The 20,526-nt window shown below is 46.1% G+C and overlaps 1 protein-coding gene across 19 annotated transcripts in view; it reads left to right on the top strand.

Annotated features, from left to right (window-relative positions):
• Positions 1 to 20,526, top strand: part of DST (dystonin) — a 516,386-nt gene that overhangs the window by 94,452 nt on the left and 401,408 nt on the right. For 13 of the 19 annotated variants that reach the window (XM_070361385.1, XM_070361379.1, XM_070361397.1 and 10 more), the window contains exon 4: positions 9,198 to 9,405. In XM_070361385.1, the coding sequence (XP_070217486.1) occupies positions 9,198 to 9,405 (208 nt within the window). Of the gene's footprint in view, positions 1 to 9,197; positions 9,406 to 15,604; positions 15,849 to 20,526 lie in introns of those variants that run through there. The other 6 variants (XM_070361395.1, XM_070361394.1, XM_070361396.1 and 3 more) reach the window with 3 other exon arrangements.

The raw sequence follows: 20,526 nt of genomic DNA, 5'->3' as shown, positions 1-20,526 counted from the left end.
TCACATTTCCCCGGAGCGCCACCTCCTGCCAGATCAGTGGCTGCATAACAGACGTGATGTGCTTGAATCATCCCGAAACCATCCCCTCCCCCTGGGCTGTGGAGAAATTGTCTCCCACAGAACCGGTCCCTGGTGCCAAAAAGGCTGGGGACTGCTGCTCTCCGGGAGAGCCCTGTCAGCATTGCCGGTCTGGGGTGATACGGTCGGAGGAAGGCAGGGGGCTGGAGCAGTAAAGCGCCATCCTGGCTTCCGCAGGAACCACAGGTGCTCCTGCATCAGACCCTTTCTCCTGCTTGACTTTGTGCTGTAAACCATATTTTTACACACGTATTTATATTGTCCCATGGAAGACTTATTTCACAGCCTAGTACATGAAGATAAAATGATGGGATTTAAAAGTGGGCTCTCTTAATCACCGTTACTCTCCTGGTTGGACGTCAGGCTCTTCCAAAGCAGAAGCTTATGGATGCTTAAGATACATGTTTAATTGATTGGTATAAATAATCATCCATTCAAAATATAAAATTAAGTATTCTCTAGGTACAGAGCTGTTTTCAGTGGTTTTTGTCTTCTTAATGTGTTTCTGTGTCGTGGAACTATTTTCAGAGTTATGTTTTACTTTTCTTTGAGGCAGATTTTTAAAAATTCCCTTCCTTAGTTTGCAAAGCCACTCAAATGCAAACTCGTTTGTAGATGCTCAAATGCAAACTTGTTCTTTTTTTCTTTGTCATATTCTTTTCCGTTATGGTTTATTACAGGACATTGAGTATAGTTCCCTGTACCATGAAGTAGGACCTTGTTATTTAGCCATCCTGTGTATAATTGTTTGCATCTGCTAACCCCAGAGTCTCAGTTTCTCTCTCTCCCAGCCCCTCCCACTAGGCAATCACAAGTCTGTTCTCTCCGTCTGTGAGTCTGTTTCTGCTTTGTAGATAAGTCCGTCTGTGTCACATTGTTTTAAAAATGCTCATTTATTTGGCTGTTCCAGGGCTTCACTGCGGCACGCAGGGTCTAGTCCTCTGACTAGGGATCGAATCTGGGCTGGGCCGCCTGCCTTGGGAGTGACGCATCTTAGCCCCTGGATCACACTGGGGAGGCCCTGTGTCATATTTTAGATTCTGCAAACTACTTCTCAGTGTCTCTGTAATTTTAATATGATTTCATTAAGGTTGACATGCAAAAAATTTTGTGGTATTTTTGAAAGGTTTTTGCAATTTTCAAACAATTTGAAATTTTACAAATTTCAAACAGTTTCAAACTGTTTTGATACTTCTCATGGTCTTTCTTTTATTTATCTGTATGGGAAGAGGATTTATGGAGGTGTGAGAACACCCCGGGCTGGAGAATCTTGGGGTTGTAAGAACATGGAGTTGGTGTGAGGTTGTCCTCAGTGAAGGCTTGGTCTCTTGGGTAGGAGGGAGCTCCCTGACGCTCAAAGCTGTCCTTATCTGAGCAGTCATATTTTTTGGAATGTTTTTTCATCATTGTGGACTGACACCTGTCTCCTGGTCATTTCTGTGCTTTGTACTGGAGTAAATACAGAGCAAGTCTAATCCTTTTGGGCTCTCCAAATCCATGGTAAGAGATTTGAGGGCTGTGAGCGTGTTCTGTGTTCCTCTGAGGCCTGGGACATTCTAGGGCACTTTGGTGTCCAAAAGACCCAGGTGGAATTCCAGCTCCACCTTGGACTGAGAGAACGCCTATGGACAAGTGACTTAACCTCCCTAATCATACTTCCTTACTGGGTTACTGTGAGAATTAAATTGGACAGTGAGTAAAAATGCTCAGTCCAGCCCCTGACCTCAGTCACTGAATAAACGATGCAGAGTGAGAACTTGCTGGTTAAATTGAAAGGAAGGAAGTCTTGCAGAATGCCTGAGAGCTGAGCCAAGACAGCCTAGACCTGAGGCTAGGCTCTTCAGGAAATGAGTCTGGTGCTTACCTTGTAGAGCATCCCTCAGAGCTACAGAAGGTGTTGGGGAGCACTTCTCCTGCCTGTATCCCATCAGTGAGGCTGGTTGCCCTGGAAACCTAACACCAAGGACCACTGTGACCGGAACACAGTCTCACACGCTGCAGAGAGTTTGTGTCCTGAATCTCAGTGTCCTTCTTTCAGAGGCTGGTGAACTGGGCTTCTCCACTTAGAAGGAAACCTTGGACTTCCTTCACTTTCTGCCGCAAATCTCCCTGAATTGGATCTAAGAACCTTCCAGCTCCACCTCCCTCTGACGCCCCTCCACCCAACCCGCTCTCCTCTAGCTTCACCAGGCTCTCCTCCTGGTTTACAGTTCTGCAAATCTCTCCTGAAAGAAGAGGGTGAAAGCCGACCTGCTGCTGCTACTGCTGCTAAGTCACTTCAGTCGTGTCTGACTCTCTGCAACCCCATAGACGGCAGCCCACCAGGCTCCCCCGTCCCTGGGAGTCTCCAGGCAAGAACACCGGAGTGGGTTGCCATTTCCTTCTCCAACCTAGGCCCTACCAAACCAGAAGTCTCCCCGCTTACTATTTAAAGGTAGCTTCCAGTTAAGAGGCTGATTAGGAGTCATTTATTCAATGAGCAAGTACCTGCATTGTTCAACTAGTTTGGGAAACATTTTAAACTAAGACAAGCACACAGCCCCAAAGTTTTCCCTAAGTCATTTTGTCTTCAGCGGGTTAAACACATTTTCCAACATTTTCTGTTTTCTTCCACATCTATTTCTTTGTGGTAGAGATGGTTTTCCTTGAGATCTCTAAAATCACATAGTGTGCCCTTCTTTTGGACTTATTTTCAAATAGAAAACTAGTATGGAAGAATAGTCTTGGGCCAGATCAAGTATTTTTATACACTTTGTAAGAAGTTAGTATTTAGTATTTGTGCTTACCTAATCAACAGAGTTTTAAACAAAACTGGATCTTCACTTATTCTAAATTTTGTTTTTTTGGTGGGAGTTTATATAAAATATATAAAAATTATGTGATACTGCACCAATGTTGTGCTCGCTGGATTGTGTATTAAGTGAATAACACCAAGGCACCTTTTAAATATCTTTCCACCTGTTGGAAAGATGTAACTGTGATTGGGACAAAGGCAGAGAGATCTGGGGTCCCTTTGAGGTTGGCATCTGTTTCGGTTCTTCTCCAGGTGTCTATGAGATGCTCTGGGGGACCTGGGTTCGCTCCCTGGGTTGGGAAGCTCCCCTGGAGGAGGGCATGGCAAGCCACTCCAGAATCCTTGCCTGGAGAATCCCAGGGACAGAGAAGCCCGACAGACTACAGTCCATGGGGTTGCAGAGTGGGACACGACTGAGCGACTTTCACATGAGCAATTACTTAGTTAGGTTCTGTCACCGAGGATATAAACCCAGGGGATCTGATCTTGTGAGAACAGGCCTGGACTAAGCAACACACACAAACCATAAAAGACCTTGCTCTGTGTTTCCCCAGCCCTTCATTTTGAAAATATTCAAATTTACAGCAAAGTTGGGAGAGCAGTACAGTGAAGACTCACTGTTAAGCTGTTGCCACGTTTACCAATTCCTGTTTATATGGAAACAGCTGAGAGCGAGTGCGGCAGAGTGAATTTAGATAGGGATGCTCTTCTGCACAACCAGCATACCATTTGCACACCTCAGAAAATTGACAGCAGTCTCCCAGTATCAGCTAATAAACAGTTGGTGATCCAGGTGCACATTCTCCCCGTTGTCCCTAACATGTCTTTTTAGCTTAAAGAGAAATTCAGACTCCCACCAAGGCTCATAACTGTGTTGTTAGGCTTCCATTGTCTTTTTAAATTGAGCAGAGTCCCCACTTTGGGTCGGAGAAGGCGATGGCACCCATGGGGTCGCGATGAGTCAGACACGACTGAGCGACTTCCTTTTCACTTTTCACTTTCATGTATTGGAGAAGGAAATGGCAACCCACTCCAGTGTTCTTGCCTGGAGAATCCCAGGGACGGTGGAGCCTGGTGGGCTGCAGTCTACGGGGTTGCACAGAGTCGGACACGACTGAAGTGACTTAGCAGCAGCAGCAGCCACTTTGGGTAGTGTGTGTGTTCTGTGACATTGACCTTTTTCCTCTTTGAAAGAGTCCAGGATAAAATTATCTTCGAATATCCCTCAATCTGAATTTGTCTAATTGATTCCTCACAGGCTTTTTATTTTCTTGTTAAATTTTTGGAACCGTGCTTACAGCAGCCTGCCGACGTCTCAGGTGTGCGCGTTTGTGAGAGCCCACGTGTCCGCCTCTGGGCCTTGGGCTGTCTGGCTACGTCTCCGGGTCTTATCTCCGCACTGATTTCTTGCTGCCTTCAGAGAATGCTGGGCCAAGGCAGTTTCCTGGCACCTTCCTCCAGATCCGGGTGCTGAGGCTGGGCGGCTTCCAGGGTAGGCAGCTCCATTGTGCTAGTCCAGATCCCCCACTGGGGTTTCAATTAGAGCGATTATTGTTTAGTTCCCCTGCTAAAAATGCCGCATTATGTCACTATCCTGGCTTTAGGAGATCTGGGTTGTTTTTGCACCGTGGGAGTGAATTGGCGATTAGGAAGGTCCCTTTGCTCGCTTTTGGTGATCTAATCCAGCTGCTCAGACCGCCTTCCCAAGGAGGCTGTGCTGACACAGTGCGTGGGTCTCTGTCCCTCACAGCCTAGCTGTTTGTTCTTGGTCGCAGAGATCCGCTGTCAGACTGGAGGACTCTCACAGTCCTTTATTTACGGAAAAAGGCTAAATATTAAACCATGATGACCTGGGCCAGCTTTGTCTTTACTCTCCTAATTACCTTTCTTCACTTTTGAATACTGCACATTCTTTCCCACTCCCCACTTTTTTTGTTTTCAACACGCAGGCCAAATGGGGTTGACAGTTGATGATGTAACTTGGGGGCTTAGCCCGGAGCCAGTGAATCCCATAAAATCACACTTGAAGTTTGTGTGTCTTTGCTTATGGGCTCTGGTCTGACTTTTAGAGGTGTCCATGAGCCCCAGACAGTTAAAATCACTGGGTTAAATGGTTGTTTCTTTCTATAGCCTTTGATATTTTCTCTGACCCTTGATGTAGTATCTTCTCCCTTTCAGTAATCTTTTTGTATACTGTTTGTTTTACGTTAAAAAATTATAAGGAATAAAATTAAATTCATTCATAGCATTAGTCATCACCCAGAGATAACTGCTGTTTACACTCTGGTAGATAGTTACCTGTCTGCCTATTTGTCTAGATATCATCTATCTTTCTATTCATTTCCACATACACACACACACACACACACACACACACACACACACACACAGACTTTTTAATAGGAATCATTCTGTATGCACCCTTCCCACTTTGCTAAATGTAGATCAATAACATTTTTGTTTAATTGCTGCAAAGTAGTCCATTGTATGGATATACTGTCACTTACTTAATGAATTCCCTATAGACAGATATTTATATTTTAACAGGAATCAAACCTTAGGCAACAGGAGCAGAGCAGGAGGAACTTGGGCCTTTTCTGGTCCCAAGAGTTCTCTTCCTTTGTCTGAACTTTAAGCCCCACATCGAAGGCGAGGCCTGGACTTTGGGTCAGAAAACACATTTGCTTTTTCCAAAAGAAAGGACTGTACCCCCAGCTCTTTCCTTTAACCCCCATGGCAGAGTTGTGAAGTGGCAAGTCATTTCAAATCAATAAAGAGTAGTTTTGGAGGGTCAGTCGACTTCAAAGCAGCTTCATTTTAATCCATTCTCAGGAAAAAGAATATATATATATATATATGTATAACCGGATCACTTTGCTGTACATCTGAAACTAACACAACATTGTAAATCAATTGTACTTCAATTTGTTGCTCAGTCGCTGTCTTGTCCGACTCTTGGCAACGCCACGGACTGTAGCAGGCCAGGCTTTTCGGTCCTTCACCATTTCCCAGAGTTTGCTCAAATCCATGTCCATTGAGTCGTTGATGCTGTCTGACCATCTCATCCTCTGCTGCCCCCTTCTCTTTTTGCTTTCCATCTTTCCCAGCATCAGGGTCTTTTCCAATGAGTCTGCTCTTTGAATCAGGTGGCCAAAGTACTGGAGCTTAAGCTTCAGCATCAGTCCTTCCAATGAATATTCATGGTTGATTTCCTTTAGGATTGACAGGTTTGATCTCCTTGCAGTCCAAGGGACTCTCAAGAATCTTCTCCAGTACCACAGTTCAAAAGCATCAATTATTCAGTTCTCAGCCTTCTTTATGGTCCAACTCTCACATCCATACAGGGCTGCTGGAAAAACTATAGCCTTGATTGTACAAACCTTTGTTGGCCAAGTGATGTCTTTGCTTTTTAATATGCTTTTTAGGTTTGTCATAGGTTTCCATCCAAGGAGCAAGTGTCTTTTAATTTCATGGCTGCAGTCACCATCTGCAGTGATTTTGGAGCCCAAGAGAATCTGTCACTGCTTCTACTTTTTCTGCTTCTATTTGTCACGAAGTGATGGGACTAGATGCCATGATCTTAGTTTTAAGCCAACTTTTTCACTCTCTTCTTTCACCTCATCAAATATTAAATAAAAAAGAAACAGAAAAACAATTATCAATGGTTCATCCAGTTTGCCTGATATTAGGAAAGGACAGGTGAGTGGTGGAATTTTAAGCCTCCCACCTGGAACACTTGATTTAGAAAGTCTGCTTGATTCACTGGCATGGATGCCACTGACATTAGAAAGAATGCAAATTTACTAAGATTCGAAATATATTTTCCCCAAATTTGAAGACAGAAACCATAGACAACCTTCATTGATTAAAATAAAAGCATTCATTTAATCACACACTTAAAACCTAAAAGACTAAATTCAATAGCCCTTAAAAGGTGGCCAATTTAGTCTCTATCTTGTTGGCAGCTAAACAGCCAACAGCAAACACCACCAATTAAAATAGAAAATTCAAATTCAATAAAGCAGCCAGATAAGGCTAAAAAGATATAGAAAAAAATTTCTGTACTGCCGAGTGCATATGTCTAAAATTTAAAAAGTGAATTAAAAGGTAATTCTCAGAATATGAAGCATGTAAATGATAAAAAAAAAAAATCTGTTCTCAGTTTCCAAGGTTCACATGGGCCTAATTTTGTATAGTTTACCTTATATTTAAAGAGTGTTCATGAAGATTGTTGTGGGGAAAAACCAAATGCTTTGATGGTTAGCACTCGAGTCCTGCAGCCTGGGAGAGACTTGGCTGTGTACAAGCCAGCGTGCTTTCCCTCCGTCTGCGTGTGTATTTCCCTGCGCTGTGTTGTTGAAAGAGGTGCTGCTGATTGCCTTGTCTTCCTTTCTCTCTTACCCATTCACCAAGGACACGTCCAGATGAGAGGCTGCACCAGTCAAACACCCTTGGGTCCAGGGTCGTAGATGTTCCCATCTGGCTGGGTGATGAGTGGTGTTTATGTCATGGCATAAATCATGTTTTGCTGTTCCATTAGCTGAGACTCTAATCATTAGAAAAATTTACTTCATCTACAAAAATCAATAATCAGAGTTTTTGGATGGGGGTGGTCCTTTAACCATTTATTCCCCAAGTCTGTCTCTAAACAACCAAATGACTACTCTCACTGAAAGAGTGCATGAAACAACAAGAAATACAAGCTCACAGATAAAAGTTGACCTTTCTTAAGGACAGGTTGGAAGCCAGTTTAAGGAAGACAGAAGGCAACCAAGGAAACCCGTTACCCTTTTGAAAGTCTTTAAGAATGTCATCCTTTTTTGTGGACCTATCCAGCATCACAGCCTTATAGAGCTCAGGACGAATTTTCAGAAAAACATGGAAAATAAAGTAGGTTGATAGTAGCATCCTGTGACTGACTTAATGCCTCCTCACAACTCTGTGGATTCCAATGAATACAGAAAATCAGTGGAATTTATTTATTTGCCTAGTACACGATTTCCACTAAGAAAACACACAAAATCTAAATAAATTGATAATTAGCCAAAGCGATGCATTTCATGTAAAATGGAAAACTGCTTTTGAGGGGAAAGAGTAAAGCCAAAGATAAATCTTAAGACAGTTTGCAGGAAATAGTATGTTTGCTTTTAAAATGATGGTGTTGGTCACTACATGTGCATCAGGACTTCATGTCGGTCATGCCTGACTAGACGGAGGCCAGATCCTGATTCACTTCTGGTTTATCCCTCGTGCTTTGGGAGGTTGTCACACAGCCTTTTTTTTTTTTTTTCCCATGGATGCTTTATCTTGTTTATAACCCTGTTCACAGCACAGTTAGCAGCCTCCTTTCAGTGGTAAATGAGTGGCTCACTAGATTATCACAAACTTAACCCAACCAAAGAGGAAGGGCTAATGACTGGTGACTTTTCCCTGCAGGGCAGACAGCCGGACACGCCCTGCGCCCGGCTCCGCTCCTGCAGGGAGGACCGAGCTCAGGCCGCGCACGCGGGTCCGAGCCGCGTCTCCGGTTTCCGCGTGTGATGACGGGGCAGGCCGGGCCGGGGAGCTCTTTCCCCTCCCCACCGCATCCCTCCGTCTCCATCGCTGGCAGCTGTTCCTCTGCTCGAAGTTTATATGATCTCTAGAGCTCCAAACCGAGTTCAGACGTTTGTTTACTGGCGCTGCCTTTGGCTTCGGCAAACAGCCTTTTGTACTCTCCAGGTCTGCAGAAAAGGCTCTTCTCAGAATCAGCCCCTCCTCCCTCCTTCCTCCAGAAGAGTCTGGGAACTAGCTTCAAACTCAGGAAAAAAAAATGAACTGAAAAGAACGAGGGGCTCAAACCTGGTCGGAGGGGAGACTCGGAGGGGAAGCGGAAAGGAGTCAGGACTCAGCATCCTGCGTTTGTGCTTTGTGTTTGCAACTTGGAGTGAGTTGCATTAATGAATTAAGCAGCAGCTCGTAATGGAAAATCTCGGTCCCGGCCTGGTGGGGGAGCCAGATACTATAGATTTGTAACAGGAAGGCTGTGGATTCTGGCTTCATTGTTGGGCCAGTCATCTGTGAGCTGGTGGCCGGACCACAGGCCACACACTTGGGTGCCCATCTTCCTGGAACCGGAGCTGCCCAGGCCTTGTGGCTGGGCTTGGAGCCGGGGCCGGAGAAGATGGTGAGCGCTGGGGTCAGCCCTGGGGCGCGTTCCCCCCGCCGCTCGGAGGAGGGTGGGGGACAGCGGACTCCCTTTGGGGGCAGGGAGGGGGCTGCTGAAATGGACGAGCTGACGCGAGTGCCCTGCCATTGATGCTTTTCTCTGTGTCATCCCCTGTAGAGCTCCGGGAACGCGTCCTATCGCTGCTCCATGTCTTCCTCTGCGGATTTTTCTGACGAAGATGATTTCAGCCAGAAATCTGGCTCTGCATCTCCAGCTCCTGGAGACACCTTACCCTGGAATTTGCCTAAACATGAGCGATCGAAAAGAAAGATCCACGGGGGCTCGGTGCTGGACCCCGCGGAGAGGGCTGTGCTTAGGATCGCAGGTAAGAGCGAGCGGAGAGGGGGCCCGGCTGGGGGGTGCGGAGAGGTGGAAATTCACCCACCGGCTCCCCGGGGTCCCTGTCTGGCCGGGAGCTGAGGCTTAAGGTGGGGGAGGAGGATGACCATGTTTACTTTCTGTCCCGATTTTATCGAAGGAGCAATTGGCCCTGTCTGCTAGTGACTAAGCTGTTTGGCCCTGTCTTCTGGTTGGAGGACCCGATATCTTTGAAACCAAGAGGATATTTACAGGCATCTGCGTTGAAGTTTCCTATATATGTGCAGTCGCCACCGTGACAATCTGAAAGTATTAATTCAGTGTTTCACAGTGTGTTTGCTGGAAGCTTCGTTTCCCTGTTGCCTGGGAGTTCCGAGCCACCAGATTTATCAGGGGGCTAGATTCCTGGGTTCTGGTACCCAAGATTGCGTAGGGCTCTCTACAGGTTTTTTTTTTTTTTTTTTTTAAGCATAGCATCTCTATTAGCATCATATGTTCATAGCAGCTCCTGCCTTTGGTGCTTTTGAGGGTTTAGCCATCATGCATCCCTGATTAATTAATACATGGGAGGGACCCATGTTTCTCTTCTGTTACCTGGTGTTCCCTTGCACTGCCTGTAGGTCCCAGAAGGGATGGCTTGTTTTACTCAGCTGTAAGCTGAGCCTGCTGTGGAAATCTATCCCCCAGCCTGCAGTGCCTGTGTGGTTTGTGTATATATGACCTATGCTTTTTGAGGTGGTTGTTACCTAATTTTTTTCTCAGAAATGGCAACGGGGTAGGTTGGGGTGTGTCCCGGGGGCCTCTCTTGCAAAGGCCAAAGGCGAGGTGTTTACCAGAGTTGATTTTTACTGTGGATTGGGCCTCTTCCCCCTCCGTCTCTCCCTCCCAGGCCCCTGCCCACTCAGTTTCTCTTGCTTCCCACCATCATGCAGAGCTGGGACTTGTCTACCTTCTAGGGGGCTGCAGGGGACTAGCTCAGATCCTGGCCACCATGGTGGCCGAGAGTCCCCCGAGGGTCCCCTCAGTGGGATTTTCTGATTACGGGAAAAATAAACAGCGCCCAGCCAGCCATTCTCTCATCTGGGTTTCTGGGGCAACAGCCTTGAGCTTCTCCTGGCTTCTTTTGTGAGATGCTGGCTGGTCTCGCCCAGGCCTTTGACGCGGAGGGTGGAGGTGGGCAGGGCAGGGAGGATGGAAACAGTTTGGGAGCCAAGGGAGGGTGAGCAGGGCAGCCGGGGGGTTGCGGAGGGCTGGGCGGGCACCGGAGGGTCTAGTCACCAAGGCCGGATTCCCTGCCCGGTCATGACACCCCCAGGGGGCGGAGGAAACAGTGCCGGAACCAGGGTACCAGATACTCATCTCGGCGGAAAGGGAAGATGGTGACAGGTGGTGCTCTGTGGCAAGCCTGGGTCTCCAAAGCAGGATGCCTGGACGGCGGGAGGTGCTCCTGGGCTGAGAGTTTTGATGGTTGTGGCAGAGATGGGCATTTTGCTTTTGGTAGTGAAGGAGGGGCTAGGGGAGAAGGACAGGCACCTGTTTGTCGGGGGATGAGATCACATAAACTACTAGACAGGCAGCCAGCAGCGGCTGGCGGTAGTATCCGGTGGCGTGTACGGCCGGTGGGGAATGGAGGACCCGGGGGTTCTGATGGGGTGCAGTGGAAAAGTGGGCACTGGGGTCAGGGGAGTCTCGGCTCTGTGAGGGCGAGGCCACACCTTACTTACTGTAAAGGGTTTGCTATGAAGTTAGTGGTAGTTGCTGCACTGGAGACCTCCGAGTTATGGACTTTTAAGATTACATTAGTTCTTCAAAAATAGAACAAAAGAAAATAAAACAACAGACAGAATAAGCGGCTCTAGTATGGACGTGTACTAATGACCATGTTTAAAATAAACACTGGTAAATTGGCTATTGCACACAAGTTACATCCATCCTCACACACACAGCATAGGCTGAGGGGTCAATAAACACCTGTTTCATCATCATGTGGCTAAACTATGAAGTTCAGATATATTATGTGTTAAACTTGCCACACAGCATCCAGGTAAGGGGACAGGTCATCTGAGGGGATGTGGTACAGTGGAGAGCTGGAAAACATATCATTCAGGTTTCAGCTTCTCATTTTATTAGGCATTTTCGCACTTGGCCTGAAACCTAATCTGTCTGTGAAGTTCATCCCTAATAAGAGACAGGGCAAGGGTCAGAAAGGGTGTGGGGATGTCCACTGTGTTTATTATTTAGTAATAAAGGAATTGAAAGTTGGACACGGTTATTTGTGTTTAAGGTTGTAAAAATAGAATGGAATGAGGAAATGCCTCGAGTGGAGAAGACCATATGGTTTGGGGGATCCCGTTAGTCACTCTCGTTCAATACATGTTTATTACGCTTCTGGGACAACATGAAGGTGCACACTCGGTTCTGCCTTGAAAGCAGTTCTAACCTCACACGCGCGAGTGAGAGAGTCACAGCAGGGTGAGAGGCCAGCTGTGACGGCTCTGAGGGCCTGGATGAGGAGAACCCAGAGGGAGAGTCTAATTACCCCGGACCGAGAGCAGGCCGGCAGCTTCCCGAAGGGCTGCTGGGGGGCTTGCTGCGGGAGGGGCGATTTCACTAGCCTGATGGACTGGTGCAAACTGGAGGTCATGTCCGCGGGATGGAGCTGCAGACACACAGCAGGGAGGTGGGTTCAGGTGGAAACTGCAAGTCATCTGTGCAGCTGAAGCCTGGGATTTGTAGGGAAGAGTGGGAACCATTAGGACGCTTTGGAGCAATTCTGCAGAGACTGGACTATTTAGCTGTCAGTGGTGCAGAATCACTTGAAGATGTAAAAAGCAGTGTGATGAGATAATCAGATGTACATTTCCTGGCGACGATGTCACATGTCTGATACTTTACAATTTTAAAAGTGATTCTGCATTTATCGCAGTGTCTTCATGTTAAAATCTGAGCCTATCATGCCATATATGCTCTCCTGATCTCAGGGTCAAGGTGAAAATGACATGGTAACATGGAAGGAAAGGGGCTTTGTTTTCTTTAACATCATAACCAGCAGATCTGCTGTTTTTGCCTGCATGATATCGTAAGCTGGGTTTTTCAGTCTTGAAGTGCTTGTGAAGGTACATGGTTGGTTAGTGATGATGCTATTTTAAATTATGGATATTTGTCCCATGTGAATTCTTTGAAGTGAAGAATTGAAAGATCTTGGCAGAGTTAGACTTGGATTTTAATTCCTCCTCTATCCCAAACTGGTTGTGTTTTCTTGGACAATTTACTGAACATTTACTTCTTAGCTTCATTTTGTCTATCCAAGGATCATGGTGGCTATGGTGATTAAAGTAGTAAATGCAAAACATTTTGCAAATTCCCTGACACACGGTAAATGCTCTGTGAGTGAGGGTTGACTGATGGCCCTATGCACCTGATGAAAAGTGAAAGTGAAAGTCGCTCAGTCATGTCCGACTCTTTGTATATACAGTCCATGGAATTCTCCAGGCCAGAATACTGGAGTGGATAGCCTTTCCTTTCTCCAGGGGATCTTCCCAACCCAGGGATTGAACCCAGGTCTCTCACATGGTAGGCGGATATTTTAGCAACTGAGCCACAAGGGAAGCCCATATGTTATCTCATTCAGGCTTCTTGACAATTTTGTGAAGTAGGCACTGTTATTTTCAGGGCTTCCAGGTGGCACAGTGGTAAAGAATCCACCTGCCAATGCAGGAGACCCAAGAGACACGGGCTCGATCTCTGGGTCGGGAAGATCCCCTGGAGTAGGAAATGGCAGTCCACTCCAGTATTCTTGCCTGAAAAATTCCATGGACAGAGGAGCCTGGAGGGCTGCTTTGCATTGGATTGCAAAGAGTTGGACATGACCGAGTGACTGAGCACACACACTCTTATTTTCTCCATTTTTTTCAGGCCAGAAATCTGCCAAAAGAGGAGAGACTTTTCCCGAGGTTCTAGGAAGTGGTGGAGCTAGGATCTGAATTCAGGCCATTTTGACTTGGGGGACCAAGCTCTAAACTGCTGTGCTTTTGCCGCTTCCTCGTGGAATACACTAAGATTATTAGCAGATTGAGCCTCGATTATCATTCCAGGAATATACATTTACCCCAACAACTACCAGTGCTGCTTGTTCCTTTTGACTAGTTCCTTAAATGAACAGTTAAAAATCACTTGAGTGTGCAGTTATTATATTTACAAAACTGGGTGCTTGTGAAAGTCGCTGTCGTGTCCGACTCTTTGTGACCCCATGGACTATATAGTCCATGGAATTCTCCAAGCCAGAATACTGGAGTGGGTAGCCTTTCCCTTCTCCAGGGGATCTTCACAACCCAGGGATCAAACCTAGGTCTCCCGCATTGTGGGCGGATTCTTTACCACAAGGGAAGCCCAGGAATACTGGAGTGGGTACCTATCCCTTCGCCAGTGGATCTTCTGGACCCAGGAGTCGTACCAACTGAGCTATCAGGGAAGCTACTGGGTGGCAATTTCTGATTAAGGCTCAGACTGTGCCCTCAATGACCTTATTCATTGGGAGGGAGACAAGACAGTTTAAATTTTTTTAAAAATTGAAGTAAAATTGATTCACAATGTTGTGTTAATTTCTGCTATACAGCAGCAGTGATTCAGTTATATATATATTCTTTTTTTCATTTTTTTTTCTCTCATGGTTATCACGGGATACTAGTTCCCTATGCTATACAGTAGGACCTGGTTTTTTACCTATCATATATATAATAGTTTGCATCTGCTAATCCCAAGCTTCCACTCCATTCCTCCCCCCAAGCCTGTACCCCCTGGCAACCACAACTCTGTTCTCTGTGTCCATGAGAGACAGGAGAGTTCTGAGAGACTTATTTGTACATATGTGATTTGTAAATGGAACGACTCTTAGGGATTGAATTGCTAATCCTTTCAGTTCTAGGTGTCCCATATGGATCATGCTTGTTGCTTCATGAGCTAATGTGCACATAAATGCATGCCAAGTCGCAAGAAAATTCTAGTGATCCTAAAGGCTTAGTGGGATGTGAGATCAAACTCAGGTCAGTGGTCAGGATAGAAAAGAGAAGGGTGGTCTTATTCTGTTTGGAGTCACATAGGCCAATTACTAATGCGAAGTAAAGCTTTCCAATTCTAACTTAAGGAAGTTTTATCCAGAGTATACAGTGTTCTCAAGACTACTCATTCCCATGTAACAATTCATGGAAATCGGACCAGATTCACATCACTAAAAAAGAAAAAAAGACTCATCAAGGACAAAAGGTCAGTACTCATGAAAGAAGAAATAGGGAGGGGAGATGTGGCCAGAGTCATCAATCAGAGTCAACAATGAAGTGGCTCATCTGATAATAGTAACAGCGAACACGTACAATGTTGACATGTCACACGTTTGTGATATGATGATATGATATGATGAACTTTATGATATGATTATCCTGATGAAGACAGGGTAAGTCACTTGGCCACATCACACCGCCGGGTGATCCGCGGCGGGGAGGAGCGGGTGGCGGAGCCTGGTGTCTCTGGCGGCGCAGCGGCGCGGCCAGGCTCTGGGGGGCGGCAGGGAGGGGCCGCCGGCCGGGCCGGGGCTGCGGGGCGCGCAGGCGCAGGCGGCCCCCGAGGCGCGGACCCCGGCTCCCCCGCCCGTGCGCCCCGCGCTGTCGCGGGGCCCGGCCCTTCCGCGCGGCCGGCCGGTCCCGGAGGCTCCCCCGGTCTCCCCCGGAGCCCCGCGGGGGTTGCGAGCGCGGGAGGCGCGATCCGCGGCTTTGTTTCCCAGGCACCTGTTGTGGGTCCCAAATAGAAACCTCGCCCCTGGGATCCGGGCGGCGCCCCGCGCCCGGGGAGGGCGGGCCGGGGAGGGGCCGGGCGCTGCCCGCCGGAGGCCGCCGCCCGCCCGCCCTCTCGCCCGCCCCCTCCCCGCGCTCCCCCTCCCGGGCGCGGGCGCGCGTCTGCGGCGCGGCGGCCAGGAAATGCCGCAGATGCGCCGCGGAGCACCGCGGGCGGAGGCAGCGCGCGCGTCCTCCCGGCCCCGAGCGGGCGCGCAGAGCCGGGCCCAGGCGGCCGCCGCCTCGGCTCACGAGGGTGCAGGCGCCCGTCGCCCCGCGCCCGCCTTCGCCGGGCCCCGGGCTCCCCCGCGCCGCGTGGCGCCGCGCGCCGCCGCCGGGCTCGCCTGCACGGACCGTTGCTGAGACCCCGGGGCGTCTCCCCGGCCGAACCCCTGTGCGCCCCGGCGCTCCCCCCGGCGCTCCCCCCTCCTCGCGCGTTTCCGTGCCCGCGGCTGCCCCTCGCTGACTGCGGTCCTGTCCGGGTTTCGAGCGGGAGAGGGGGCTCGGCCGGTCCCCGCTGAGATAAACCTGGGCATGGCGGGGTACCTCTCCCCGGCCGCCTACCTGTGCGTGGACGAGCAGGAGTACCTCCAGGCCTACGAGGATGTCCTGGAGAGGTACAAAGGTATGTCGCCCCCGCCGCCTGGGCGGGGCACAGACCTGCGGGGTGACCGTCTCCTTTGCTTGACAGGAGCCACTGCTGCTTGGGCACAAGTAAACAGGTGTCTGGACCAGTCCTGGGACTGAACCTGGTCTTTGGGGGACGGGGTTCCGTATCGCACCGCAGGGAGGGTGGCCGGGTGGGCGATGGCCGGGAGACACCGTCGGATGGGCAGTACAGTGCGGGGGAGGGGTTTGGTTTCCAAGAGGCACCTTGCGTTTTTCTCCTTTGTAGAAAGCTCTTAAGCACTACCCATAATCATCCTTCTTGCTGGGAGGGTGGTTACAGGTTCATTCTCCGTGGGATTACTAAGGCATTGCTGACCTTGCTTGATACGGGGTATTGGTTAACCCTTAAAAAAAGGTTCTTAGCTTCTTAAATAAATGGACTGTTTCACCACTGAGAGAATCACCAAATCGTTTTTCTTAAAATGATTTTATTTGAAAAGTTTATGGTTCGTGACTATATTAAATCTATTCCTACCTATCGTAAAGGTTACTTGATAGTGTGATGGATGAAAGACTTTCGTCAGAGAGTCTGTTGTAAATTTAAAGGTAAAGGAGTATATTTTGAGATATTTTTCTGCCTGTCCTTTACGTTGGGGAAATTCTATGATAAATAGTATTGACGTTTTAGCATTGTGTTTATTTTGACTTTATAGTTAAATGAGAGGTTAGATTAAAGAACACTTTCTCATCTTAAAGGGTCTTTTAGTCTCTGGACATTGTCTTTCAATATGTCTAGACAATCTCCTAACTGTGGCTCTACTTAAGCGCTCCACACCCAGGGATGGCTAAGAGCCTTAATATATTAATGGTGAATCGTGGCCTGTTTCATCAGTTGATTTCAAGTGGTCTTGCTTCTTTTGAATATTTGCTTTGGTCTTAAACTCAATTTCTGTAAATTGAATGGGGATTATATGGTTAAAGATGCATGAACTGAATAATTAAATTCCAGGCCCCCTCCCCCCAAAGCTCAAAATCTACATGAACATGTTTCATCTCCTTCTAGAACATATTTTATTTTTGACATTCCTTTAATGCATGTAGAATTCTGTATACAGCACAATCAGAATTCCTCTGTGCCAAGGCTCTATTGTATGATACTACCACCGAGCAAGTGCTATGATATTTTAGGCTAAAGCACATTTGTAGCATCTGTATATGCGTTCGTGTCCAATACACTCATGTTTACATCTATACTTCCATTTGAAAATAAGATTCTTAATCATTTGTTCCAGAACCTTAAAAATGAGAGATATTGCAATACACTAATAAACCTTATGGAACAGGTACACCTGTGTTCTTTAAGGTCAGAAAGAAAGAGTCTGAAAGTTTGAAAGTAAATACCTTTTTTACTTAAAAAAAAAAAAAAAAAGATAGCTGTATGAATTTTTGTCCCATCAAGTTTTACCTCTGTGACATGTGGGTACTTGCAGATGACTTAGAAAACAGAAATAACTGAGGTGCTGATTTGACTTGCCTTGAGGAAGTGGACATTCTGTAAAAGATGGTTTTTATTTGCCTTTGGAAGTAAAAGGAAATAGAAGATCCTGGAGATCGTTGCCGATTTCACTTTATCTCATTTTCATTATAGCCTAATAATCAGTATGGAACTTTACACATCCACTTTTTCAAACTTGTAGTCCCGAATTTGCTGAAAAAGTGGAGGTTGTTTCCTTCATCTTCTTTGTTGTGTTAAAACGCATAAGTCATCAGTTTGTCCTCGGCTTTATAGATGTTCTGTGTTTCATCTGGTCTTGGAAAGAAAAGTAAGAGTATTGGCCAGTGTGTTATGTGGAAAGCTAGAGACCTGGAAAACTCATTGTTTCCCGATGTATTTTGAAGCCGGTTATGATTTCCCATCAGTATCCAATTCGATGACTTCATTACAGTGCTTATTATCCCGATGACTTGCTGTGGGGGCTGATCTAATCAGAAAAGAATTGTAGGCTGTGAATAGGGAGTGTCAGCTCACTCAACTTTCAAAGTACAGTTGTTCCATTTTCTGAAATCGTGCATTGTTCAAAACATTTTCCATTCCCATTTGAACTTGAGAGCTTATTTCAATATTCATTTCTGACCAAGTTCCTTGATTCCAGGGTGACTTTGCGTTTGGCTGGAGTGTTATCAGGTTGCCAAGTGATCATATGCCCCAGCTGTTGAAAGTGTGGGTCAGCTGTAACAAATTCAGAATTTGTCTGTTGACAGAAATGGAGAATTACAGTAATGTATAACGTTAGCAATTATGACTATTAGGTTTAGAAGTTGAGAGTTGAGTCCTCAGATGGCTTTGGAAGAACTTCAAACCTAGCCTTCTGGATCAGAACAAGAATAGCGGCAAGTGAGTGAGCCCTAATTATTTATGGTGTAGTCTATTCTTGGGTCTTGCTTTGGTCCTTACTTTTGAGTGAAAAGAGGCAACTGTCTGTTGAATTAGAATAACACAGAAAGAGCTATTTGCTGCAGAGAAGGGTGCCGTGTTCTGATTCATATTCCAGGGCCTTTACTTATAAAATGTATTTATTGCCAGGATGTTCAAGGCATCTAATTAAAAAAAAAAAATCTCATTACTTCAGCAGATTGCCAGAGGCAGGGTGAATAAAAGCATTTATTTACAAATAAAACATATTTCTTTATTATTGTTTATACTAGAAATAGCCCATATCAGTGACTTTCTTTAATATCTTACAGTGAATTATCCAGGGTATTTACCATGTAATATAAGACATTTTTAGTAGGTTAGCATAAAAGATGCCCAGTATCCCTCTTGTCTTTCCTGTCAGTATAAGGAAACCAACTTACATATTGTTATTAGAATTAATTTCTGTGTATTATTATATTCCTAGTATTAATTAGCTGTCACTGTGAAATTCTGCTGTTTGAGTCTGTGATGGAAGATTTTCTTTTCTCAACACATTGTTAATTTTTAAAATTGATGTTAAGTGTGAAAATGAGAGCGCTAATGTGAATCAGACACGACTGAGCGACTGAACTGAACTGAACTGAATGTGAATCCAATGAATTGTATTCTATACATTTTAGACTTAATGGACAAGGAAGGTAAATTATTTTGGTCCAAGAAAATGAGTATTTTCCCATTGACCTGGAAATTAATCAGTTATCCTCAAATAACTATAACAAGGGTTTCTTACTATTCTCTGTGAAAGCTGAGCGGCAGATTTCTTACTTATGTATGACTATGTATCTTTGTGTATGCTGCTGCTGCTGCTAAGTCGCTTTAGTCGTGTCTGACTCTGTGTGACCCCATAGACGGCAGCCCACCAGGCCCCTCTGTCCCTGGGATTCTCCAGGCAAGAACACTGGAGTAGGTTGCCATTTCCTTCTCCAATGCATGAAAGTGAAAAGTAAAAGTGAAGTTGCTCAGTCGTGTCCGACTCTTAGCGATCCCATGGACTGCAACCTACCAGGCTCCTCCGCCCATGGGATTTTCCAGGCAAGAGTACTGGAGTGGGTTGCCATTTCCTTCTCCAATCTGTGTGTATAGATCATGGAAAAAACCTCTTTGATTAAGAAAAAAGACAGAAGTTTCTATTTTCCATGAAAACGCTGAGGAGTTGCTTTAATCCCTTTTCACGTTAAGGCCCCGTGATTCTGCTTTTGTGCATGGTGACAAAAGGAACTGAGAACTATTCCAGCTGTAATTTTCATTTTCAGTTCACTTTTAAGGCATACACAGATACATGAATGGTCAAAATCCTATCTTTTACTGTGTAAATTAATTCTGGTGCTGGCTGAATTGGAAGCTGGAGTGTAAAGATTTCAGAGAACTTTGCCCCCTTCAATCCATGTGACCTCAGTGGTTTTCAGTTGGCTTCAGGATTCTGCAAAATCTTGATTTCAGATTTCATCTCCTCTTTGAGATTCATAGTCAGTTGTGTAGTGAGTGGTCTTTAGTAGGGCCTCATCATGATTGGGAAGAACCCTGGAGAAGGAAATGGCAACCCACTCCAGTATTCTTGTCTGGGAAATCCCATGGACTGAAGAGTCTGGAGGGCTACAGTCCATGGGGTCACAAAGTGTCAGATATGACTGAGTGACTGAGCATTGCACATCGCGATAGTGCTACTTGTAGCTAGTTACGGTGGTATTAGTCTGGGCTTTTTCTTTTCTTTTAAAAAATGAAATAGGTTTAACTAGTAATGAGTGTTAGCTAAGATTGTGTTTGGATGTTTGTAACAAAGAACAGTTGATGATGTTTTCTTTTTCTCAGGGACTGGGTTCTGTGGGGAACCTCTCTTTGCCACCAGGACCCAGACTTGTGTGTTGCTTCTTGGCCATCATGTGGTTGTTCTCGGGTTACAAGATGGCTTCTGCTCTTCCAGCCTTTGCATCTCAATTCTAGATGGGAAGAAAGGGGAATATTAGAGGAAGCACCCTGACTGAAACTGCCCACCCTGACCAGGCACCCTAATAACCATTTGCATGCATAAATATTTTAAAACAGGAGGTCCTGGTAAGGAAAATGGAACTAATAAGCCACCACTAAAATAGGAGTTTGGAATTAACATATACATACTACTCTCTATAAAATAGGTAACCAACAAGGACCTATTGTATAGTACTGGGAACTATACTCAATATCTTGATTACCTATTTTATATATAGTAGTATGAAAATGT

Source organism: Bos mutus, chromosome 23, assembly GCF_027580195.1.
Source record: "Bos mutus isolate GX-2022 chromosome 23, NWIPB_WYAK_1.1, whole genome shotgun sequence".
In the NCBI taxonomy this organism is placed as follows: Eukaryota; Metazoa; Chordata; class Mammalia; order Artiodactyla; family Bovidae; genus Bos; species Bos mutus.
The sequence above is the reverse complement of the archived record's forward strand: the minus strand, read 5'-3'. Positions and strand labels throughout refer to the sequence as shown.